Source organism: Stylophora pistillata, chromosome 7, assembly GCF_964205215.1.
Source record: "Stylophora pistillata chromosome 7, jaStyPist1.2, whole genome shotgun sequence".
In the NCBI taxonomy this organism is placed as follows: Eukaryota; Metazoa; Cnidaria; class Anthozoa; order Scleractinia; family Pocilloporidae; genus Stylophora; species Stylophora pistillata.
Genome location: NC_142525.1, coordinates 1,107,456 through 1,117,806, shown reverse-complemented (window position 1 = coordinate 1,117,806; position 10,351 = coordinate 1,107,456). Strand labels below are relative to the sequence as shown.

General features: G+C 36.4%; 1 protein-coding gene across 1 annotated transcript; it reads right to left on the bottom strand.

Moving 5' to 3' along the window:
* Positions 1-526: 526 nt before the first annotated feature.
* LOC111328479 (dnaJ homolog subfamily C member 3) lies at positions 527-9,033 on the bottom strand. Its single transcript, XM_088728651.1, has 16 exons — positions 8,878-9,033; positions 8,646-8,759; positions 7,602-7,726; positions 6,860-6,934; positions 6,151-6,189; positions 5,918-6,022; positions 5,515-5,603; positions 5,179-5,271; positions 4,613-4,673; positions 4,208-4,266; positions 3,787-3,892; positions 3,374-3,494; positions 2,929-2,978; positions 2,166-2,248; positions 1,636-1,781; positions 527-940 (listed from the first exon to the last, which is right to left on the bottom strand). Exons 1-16 carry the CDS (start codon positions 8,945-8,947, stop codon positions 798-800), a joined length of 1,479 nt encoding a protein of 492 aa, XP_088584777.1. The 5' UTR covers positions 8,948-9,033; the 3' UTR covers positions 527-797.
* Positions 9,034-10,351: the final 1,318 nt, after the last annotated feature.

The window sequence follows — 10,351 nt, the reverse complement described above, 5'->3', positions numbered from 1 at the left end:
TCGCCAGCTGCCGAGCAACGGTCAAGATTTTTAAAATGTCGCAGCTTTGGACCAGTTCAAGCTACCATAACGATAAAATTGTTTAAAAGATACAGTGTGCTGTTGTCACTTCCAGTATCCAATTCCAAGCCACACAAAAGAGCAATAACACTTCTCCTTCGATGTTAAAAGTGTGGGTATGTCCACATGGTAGATTTATTCATAAAATGAGTACAACCTTATCTGCGGAGAATTCCAAAACTTTTCTATACAAATTGGATATGAACCTTAAAAGCCAAAAGTTGCACTAACGTCAGTTATTGGAAGGACTGCAAAGAAATGATATTTGATCTCCAGGCCCCGGTTGTTCGAAGGATGGATAACGTTATACACTGGATAAATCTCTATCCGGTGGATAGCGCAGTGCGTTTTGGTAACACTTATCCGCTGGATACCCATTTATCCGTTGGATAGCGTTATCCGCTGGATAGCGTTATCCGCTGGAGAGCGTTATCCGTTGGATAGCGTTATCCGCCCTTTGAACAACCGGAGCCAGAACGTTAACTTTGGCAGATCACATCAAAGTACGTGTTTCATTCACAGATTTTGTCTTCACTCACAACGAAGCAAGTGGAACTTACCCTAAGATTATTATAATTATTACAATTGTGTACAATTATAATAATTATAATTGCCATAAATAGTAATTCTTCCAGTTCGAAATGTTTTTCCTCCTGGTATCTCTGTACAACATGGATTCCACAGTCAGCTTAAGGATAGATCTATTATTTTTACCCACAAAGCGCCAGGATGCTGTTTTAGTTGAAATGAAATTTGAACTGAAAACCTTCTCCAAACCCCCCACCGAAAGGAAATCCGCCTTGTTGCCAGTGTTGATGACCGCCACCTTGCTGTTCAGGGTCTAACGGGTCTTCACCATTGTCGTATTTTGCACGTTTTTCTATTAGAAAATGAAGGTGTTAAAACTTCGTTAGTTCCGTCTACTTTGACTTCCCTTTCATTCTAAGTCAACTTCCTTTAAGATCCCACCCAATGATAAACCATCATGATGCATCTAAATGCATTAAAAAACTAATGAGGGGGGAGGGGTAGGGTATATGTCGTTGTTAGAAAAGTTCTGAGAATAAACCAACTGTTTTACGCCTTTCCGTGATTAACTTTCATTCCTGGGTGGCGACATGATTGATAACAACATTTCAGATAAACTTTCGATATGCGTACAACTAAGCATGTAAAGAACAAGCAAACAAAGGAAAGAATGAAAACTAACGAAGGAAGAACGAGAATACGAACGGTCACCATACGAACCTACGAACAAACGACCGATCGACGACTGAACGAAGAAACGAAAAGAAAAGAAAAGAAAAGAAAGGAAAAACAAACAATCGATCAAATGGACAAACACACGAATGTAGTAGTAAAACCAAACGAACAAATGAAATGACGACCGACCAAACCGACGATAAAACTACGGACCGACCTCAGAAAAGAACGAAAGAAGGATCGCCCGACCGTACAAAAGAAGGACGAACCGAGCGATCGTGCGAAAAAAGGAACAGAAGATTGGATAACGGACAAACCGTTTGAACAAACGGCGGAACTAACAGACGGTACAAATGAGACTGTTTTACTTACCAGGGTCTGTAAGGACTTCTTTTGCAGCAGCGACATCGATGAACATTTTCTCAGCTTTTTTCTTGTCGTCTCCTTTGTATTGATCAGGATGCCATTTCACGGCCAGTTTGCGGTAAGATTTCAAGATTTCTTTCTTCGATGCAGTTCTAAAAAATTCAAAGAGAACAGAGAATAATAATAATAATAATTATAATAATAATAATAATAATAATAATAATAATAATAATAAATACGTAAATTGAAGCTCCCCCTTAGGTGCTTTTCAGCCACAATGTAAACTAAGTGCTTAAAAATCCCCACTGGCAGGAGGCAGACCAGTGGGCTATTTACAGAGCGCAACCGAGGAGTTGAACCAGGGGCAACCGAGAACAAGTGAGTGGCAGGCTGGAGGACTGGAACCCGGGACACTGGATTACAAGTCCAGTACCCTAACCACTCGGCCAAGCCGGATGCGTCCAATTCTTTTTTTTTTTTTTGACTTGTTCAAAATCAGACATTCTATCAACTATGTACATAGCAATAAACTTCACCTTTTCAATCCGAGGATTTTGTAATAGTCTCGTTTCTTTGATTGTTTGAGTAATTTCTGTGCTCTGTCGAGTCCTTCTTGAACCTAAACTCAGTTTAAATAAAAACAACAACAATAAACAAATGAAAACAAATGCGAGTCATTTTTAGTTGTACCGTGATCGTGTTTCCAATCAGTAACAGATTCTCACAGATCAAAACAGCTTCAAGCTACTTTTAAGTTAAAGCTGTTCTCCAGTTTTGACGTACTACAATACTTTTCGAAAAACAACTGCTACAATTTCTCTGACGATACCACTGCCAGGCGACTCTTGAAATAAGATCTTCCTGTTTGTGCAAGAACCTAGGTTAAGCGCACCTCAACAAGCTGAAAACCTATTCCTTCATTATCCACATTAAACTTCAATGAACCTCGTCTTCTTGTATTTCCATTAAAAAGCATTTAAAGTGAACGTGGCGCCAACAAAACAAATCTCAAAGGCCAATCCGAAAAAAAGGTTAATTACAGCAGGAGCCAATGAGAAGTCAGAGTAAACAGTGGTAACCAGCGTCAAGCGCGGGAAAACGCGGCTGACCAAGTCGCTATTTGTTTCAGTTTTGTATCTGATTGGTTGAGAAAGTGGCGCGATTTTTCTAAACCAATCACAGAACGAAATTAAGTAAAACTAATGTAACCCTGTATTACTAACGACAGCCAATACTGTTCATTCACGAGACATCCAGCCTAGGTCGTTGCAAGAAGAAGAATAGCTCTGACCACCCTACCTTGTGTAAGTGTTCGTTGATACTTTTTGCCTTCTGATAATCATTTACAGCTGCGAAATAAACCTCTACGTTAGTAAATAAAGCAACAAAGAGAAACACGACAAAAATGCCTTCCCAAAATCTGTATATCTGTCTAATGGTTTTCTTCTTTTTTTCGCCAATCAAATTACTCAAAATTTCACGTGATATGACACCTGCACGAGACATACAGCAAGTGCATGTGACAAGAAACTTGGTAGTGTGAAATACAACACGTTGCGTGACATTTAAAACGTCCAATACCAACTTTTGGTCTTAACATAACGACATGTTTATGTCCTAGCCGCGACAGGTAACCAACATAAGGAAATAAGGGAGTACCAATGTTCCATTACAAAACAAATAAAAAGAAATCTTCGTCGCTAAGAACAGTAAATTGGTGACGACAAAGACGAGAATTCCGTACCTTCATCATACATCTCATTTAGTATATGTGCCTCTGCCCTGTCGCACAACGCATCGACGTCGTTCTCATCAATCTTCAACGCCTCGTTACATTCAGTAATGGCATCGTTGGGATTATGAAGCTAAAAGAAGAAACAAATTGAAAGAAATTGCGTAAAACAAAGGAGACGAAACAATGAACACAAAATTCAAGGACGGATTCCCGACGGAATTTCGTAAATTATCCGAAGACCTCCCAACGTTTATTACCCAATCAGAAAACAAGAAAACTCTCGTTCATTGTGTTGCTAAGTCACAATGCTAATGGACACTTTGTATTGGCCTGGTCTTCACCGAATAGCTTTGTAAGTTTCTTTTCTTTTAAAAAATTCTGGCCGACAAAAATTTTAGAAAAGGGTTTTTACAACAACAAACCTTGACGTGACAGTGGCATAGCTGACGTCTTGCCTTGCCTGCTAGTGAAAGGATTTTAGATTCTGTTTTGAGAGCTTGTTTAAGTTTGGATATTGCTTCTTCATATCTGTAAAGAAAAGACGAAGACACACAAGTTTATTGGAAAATGGAGATAAGAGAAAGGAGATGAAAAATAGCAGAACAAAAGGAATCAGTGCTAAAAAACGAATTTAAGAAGGAAAAAATGGGTTAAAAAAAGGACAAACATTTTCAAGCGGCATATTAACAATCTGCGAAAATCTTCTACATCCTTAGGTATCCTCCTTCTTTTACGGCTTACCTCCACCCCTCAAATCTTCGCTTATCCTAGAGAACAATTCTTCTAGGATTTCCTTCTACGTTTAACAAATTGGAGAAGAAGATAAAGACAGAGGTAACTTACTCTCCTCTGTTGATCAAATCTTGAGCTGCTTGCATCTGTTTATTCAATTTTTTTAATTTCTGTGAAAACAAAAAGGGTTCAAAATGTTTATTTGATTGGCTAACAATCATCCGCCAGCCAATGTTAAAGGTTATGCAGTTTTTTTTGTCTTTTTACCGAAACCTACTGCTTTGTTAATTGTAAAGTGTTCAACAGCGTAATTTAGTTAGTCCAGATGTAAAGAGATGTGACAAATGGTTGGTGCGCTGGACTTCATATCGAGGGGTCCTGGGTCGAGGCCTAAGTCCTAGCAAATTGTCTTTGATTTCATATTGATATTGTGGGTGAAAAATACGTCTTGACGACTTTTGGGAATTGAAGGTTTACACCCAAAAGGAGCTGATTCTTAGAAAGGAGCTGTTTTACCTTGTAAAAAGGAAAACAATCTTTGTGATCAGGATCAAGCTTAAGGCACTCACGAATTTCCCTGAAATTTTAAAAATATAGGTTTGAAGATTATATATCGACCACAGAGAAAACAATCCAAAGGTTGAATTTTGCAAAGGGCTATCCTGTTCAGTCCACTGTTCCCTTTTTGTTTAGAATGTTAAAATGCTTATAACAAATCTTCATTCGCAGGGCTCAACACTAGTGGTAGCCAACTAACCACACACCTGTAGAAATTCAGTTTTGGCTAGTAGTTTTTGATTTCCACTGGCCAGTTTGGCTAGTAAACAAACTGAAATTGTTGTAACATCTAAGTTGTCACGAGCCACTTGGCTAGTAAGTTGAAAAGTTAGTGCCGAGCCCTGATTAGAACTGGATACTGGAAACAATTGAAAGTAAACAGCAAGAAAATATTTAAGATGTCCTTGGTCAAGATTTGTAGGAGGGGCCGAGGAAGGCTTCACCAGAATTCAGGAGAAGATTTGTAAATACAATAACTGTTGTGAAAAAATGTGTGTCAGCCATTGCATCTGTATTTAACTTACCTCAGTGCATCCTCCAATTCTCCCATTCCATAATGTAACTCACTGAGTCTAAGATATGCTGCTGTATTGTCTGGGATAAGTTTAGTGGTTGGCCTAAAATAACGATGCAAACCAACAATAACTAGAAGTCACTCTACACTTTAAGAGAATCTTCAAGACTGCTTTCCTTTTCAGGACAAGCCTGCCATCATCCAGAAAATACACAATGAATGATGGAATAAACACTCTAAAAATTTGATACTTTCTATAAATTTGCAACTGCCTTACCAGAGCTTAATAAATGTATTGAAAATGTTTACCGTATTGTGTATTACCAGAAGCTTGAAAAACACTTACTTAATGTCTGAAATTGCATTGATGTAGTCCCCCAAGTTTTCATGGCAGTCAGCTCTCATTATTCTTAGTTCAGTATCCCATGGAGCCACCTGAGGGAGGGAAAAGAAACAAAAATCCTATGAAGGCTTGACTCTCATTTACGCCATAAAATGCCGTGCTGTTCAATAACGAAAATATGCATGGATATTTGGCCACAGACTGTTCTGAGATGCAAATAGTTTTCCAAGAGCAAAGCTTGAAAACTATACATAAGCCTTTATCATTAAGTGCTTGTTCAAGGACAGCATTTATTCCAGGCAATGTTTATTTGCATTCAATATTTACATCAATAATAACATACAAATAATTTGTTAATCAATATTAATCATTATTAGTGATAATTATTATCACTATTTAAAATTACCTCTATTGCTCTTCCCAAGAACTCTATAGCAAGTGGATAGTCTCCCATATTTATTGCATTTCTTGCCTCAGAGACATCTTTTCTGATTGGTTCTATAATGTTCAACTGGACAAAGGAGGAGAGAAAAAGAATGAAAAAATACTCAAGGTTAACTAAGACATGCTCAGGCAAAATTTATTTTCAAAAGGAAAACATTTTACATCAGATGGTTTAGTTTCAAGGCTACCGAATACCTGCTGCAGTGCTTCGGCATTATCAGGGTTTTTATGTAACTGCAAAGAAATATTACAAAAGGTCAGCAATCAATTGTCATTAATCTTAAAAATTTGTTCTTGGTTTCTACTCCAGGCTATGATTAAATCCAATACCCCTGCACCTACAGCTTAACTGGTAGGAATGTCAAAGGTTATGTATGAATTATGTTGAACAAAAGGTCCAACAGAAAATTGTAATTTCTCTTAACAAAGTACAACAAAATTCTTCAATGTGATTTGTACTTTCATTGCCACAAATAGCAAGTATGATCTAAATTCAGCAAAAGAATACATTTTTCCAGGCTTTGTAATGTGATGTAGCCATGTGGGATGTTGAGAGAACACAAGGAAAGCTGGTAAATCATGGGCTGAAGAGGAATAATTTCTAGGCTTTCCGAGCGTTCTCCTAACATCTCATATGGCTTCATTATGTTAGAGAGGCCGGAAAAAATGTGTTCTATTGCTTTCCTGACATAACTATTTGTCACCAATCAAATGCAAGCTCTATAACATGATAAAGAGATTGAATTGACCAATCAGACAATGTTTACTGTTTATTATGTTATAATTTCTAAGAATGAATGACTGACAGAATGTTTGTATAACTGGATCAAATTGAAGATCACTTAACTCAAGCTAATATAAACAACAGCAAGAACACCAAGACGTAGTTAGTTTTTTAGCTTACCACTGCTTCATAATCAATATGTGCTTCATCTAGTCTTCCTTGTTTAAGTAAAACATTCCCTCTTTGTAACCGCGCCTGTTTAAACAAAAATTATTACTAATAGCTCATGGTACCTTTTACTAACACAAGGAAGAAGTAAATCATAACCGAGTCATTTGAACCATTCTCAAGGAAATAGACTTAAAGTTAATAATAAATAGGAAAAATGAACTCTGATTCTGATCACTCTATTCCGAAAATATTCACAGGTAACTGGTAATAATCTTAGTCTTAGCAAACAATTTCACCAGTGTATTAAGGGGAAATTAAGGTGACAGTCATTCATTTTTTCCAGTTTTCCTATTTGTCATTAACATCCAGGCTAAGCTATCTACTATCAAAGACAGAGGTTGCGTATAAGAATGGAACAAATTGCTCACATTTTAAACTAGCTATTTGCTGAACTGGGCTACCCTGTCTAAATATTCATAATAAATAAATTGATTAATTAAATATTCATTAAAAACGTTAAATTAAAAGTCCTAAAATTTTTTAAGTCTTTGAAAAATTCATTGTTTATCTTTCATGCAAGGTAAAGGCTTTCCTGGATGGGACAAAGGAAATTCAAAGTTGAATCACGAATTTTCCCTTACAGCCTTCCTTACAGAAAATCCTCTCTGCAAGATCCAAGAAATTTTCCTTATTTTCTGCTGAATGTGTACTTAATGAAAAACCTTTCCATTGTATTTTTCTGTAAACATACCTGAAAAAAGTCAGGTCTTAGTTCCAGGACTCTGTCTAGATCAGGTAAAGCAGCTTTTGAGCGACCCATTGCTAGAAAAACTGTTGCTCTTTTAAAATATGTCAAAAAATTGTCAGGATCACCATCTGAAATAAGAAAGAAGAAACCTTGAGGTCTTCACTTCCAGGAGTAACCAAATCAATTTCTCCTTAAATATCAATAAATTTTACAGAAAAAGATGAAGAAAAATTTCAATATTGAAATATTGATCAACTTAACACCCAGTTCTCTGATGTACAAGTTATACGATTTTGTGCGGCTAATAGCTTGAAGAAGTGACATTATAATTGTGAAATTGAAGAACAATGGGAGCTCAAAATTTTCCAAAAGTCGTGTTGGTACTGTATAAATTGAGTTGTTTATATTGTAATTGATAAAACAAAGTTGGCAATTTTTGATTGGTTGAATTTTAAACCACGTTCGCGCGAATTTAATTCGCCCTCGGGATGATGTAAGAAAAGATATCATGTAATTCGAAAGACGCGGGAGAAAACTTTTTTCAGTGAGAGGCAATACAGGCCAAAAGAAAAATATTCAGATTCTTTCCGCTTCCAATAAATCTGCGAGACATAAAGAAATAGTAAACATGATTAAGTATACGTGATTTATTGCGATCGAGACGTCATCGTTGACGTTCGTTTGGCTGGGTTTAACTAACTCCACTCGATTTTGCAGTAAAACTTTCAAGTAATGCCATAAATTTTCTGGAACGTAACAACGGTATTCTAGGTTTTAAAAACAAAACGTTACGCTACTCAAGCAGGTAAAAACATTTGAGTTCACCCAAATAAATAACATCGACCGAAGTTCTAAACTTATTTATTGCACTGCATCGGTTTGGAAACTAAACTACTGCCACAAAAATTTACAGAAGTAACAGTTCACAGAGAAGCGGACAAATTGACGATTTAAAGCAAGGAATTTTCGGTAACTCTTAACAACTGTGTCATCACAGACCACGGTGGAAATTAGGCTAAACGCCGGTTTGAAATAAAAATCACTTACCAACCGCTGCATGATAGTGTACTAGAGCATCACTTAGCTGCCCATTGGCAAGCAATCTCTTGCCTTGTTCTAAATGTTTTTCGACTTCTGTTGCTGACAATTTGCTCGAAACTCCTGCAAGATAAGATCCACCTCACATCATCTTATGAGGCACGTCACCCAAATTCCCTCGTAGGAGAATGGACAAAATCCCCGCACAAAATATTAAATCTGATAATTTCACAGGACTTACCGATTATTTTCAGTTCCAAAATGATCAAAATTATATTCAACGATGTAAAAAGTTGTCCAAAACTACACATTTTGAGACTGACATGTATGTTTTGCCTTAAAATTTCTGTTTCCTATGTTCTAAGGAAGTGAACCGCGGTTCAGTTTCAGTGTTGGCGCACACCGTCGTGGTCGCAGCTGATTGGTCGTCAATACGTTCCCAGACTTCTCTCAGAAGCCCGGTGTCATCCCATCCCCTTATGCAGATATCCGCGTGATTTGTTTACACCCGGTGGGAATACCCGACACATCTGGAAAAATAGCGGAAGACGTGTTTTGCGTTGGAATGAAATGGAAAAGTTCAGGGATTTTTCCATTCACATGGAAAAATAAAACAATAGTAGCAATGTTATGGATTTAATGGTTATGGATATTGGAAATTTTTTTCTCCCATTTTGTCACTGACAAGCCACTTTTAGTTGTAGACTTGGACTTGATGTCTTTTCAGTTGGTAAAGGGCTGAAAGCTTTACGGTTAGAACAAATTTAAAGACTAAACTTTTCCTATACTCCACAATCTAAACAAAGAACAGCGTAGATCAAAGATTGCAATTTTAAGGGAAAAATTCTCCATGAAGTCTCAGAGAAAAAAAAGCAATACTCCATTTTTGTGTAAGTTCTAATATACAACTAATAAAAAGGAAAGGACATTTTTTACAAGACAAACTTTCTTTTATTACAAAACTAATTTTTTAGTTTAAATTTGTCAACTGTCAAGCAAAATCACTCTTTTTCATCTTCCATAAATTTTCTGGGTGTCATAATACAACAGCAAAAAGTATATAAATAAAGCAATAATATATTATAAATCAAAATAACTTATCTTTACAGATAAATCATTATCACCCATTAATCTGAGATAATGACTCTATGTTTCCTTGCTTTAAAAAATGCAATACACTATTTTAATGCAAAAAAACTTTGACAGTGTTCAATTCCCAGGGAAGAAATATTTTTTCTTTGTTAATTAACATCTAATAAATAGAAGAGATCACTCATAACACAGTGCAAAGCTTTCTGAATCCTTAAACTCCCAAAGTTATCTACATGTAACTTCTCCTTATAATTCCAATATGATATCTTGCAAACAGGATATGAGAACATACAAGGTTGTCAGTGAAATGGTGTTATCTTGACGTGCAACTATAACAAAAAATGCTCCTGTCTAGGAAATGTAAGAGAATTTAAAGAGATAATTACTCATTGGATCCTGAGAGTTAAAGAGTTTAAAAAAAGTAAGAACCAAAGCTAGTTTGCAATCTATGCATAACAAATTGTATTGTGTACTGGAGGAACTACCAAGCCAATCAAGAAGTAGGGAATGAGCAAGTCAAATATGCCATTTCCTGAATTACCTTTGCCTCTTTTTCAAAGCGAGTCCTGGTGCTCAACCTTACATATAATAATAAGTTTTCATTCCCATGAAAATTAAACTCA

Excerpts from the sequence above, each read along its gene's own strand:
- LOC111328479 (XM_088728651.1), bottom strand. The coding sequence starts at position 8,947 with ATGTGTAGTTTTGGACAACTTTTTACATCGTTGAATATAATTTTGATC. Across the intron at positions 6,935-7,601 it reads TAAGACCTGACTTTTTTCAG|GCGCGGTTACAAAGAGGGAA; the intron begins GTATGTTTACAG and ends TTGTTTAAACAG. Across the intron at positions 6,023-6,150 it reads ATGCCGAAGCACTGCAGCAG|TTGAACATTATAGAACCAAT; the intron begins GTATTCGGTAGC and ends TCCTTTGTCCAG.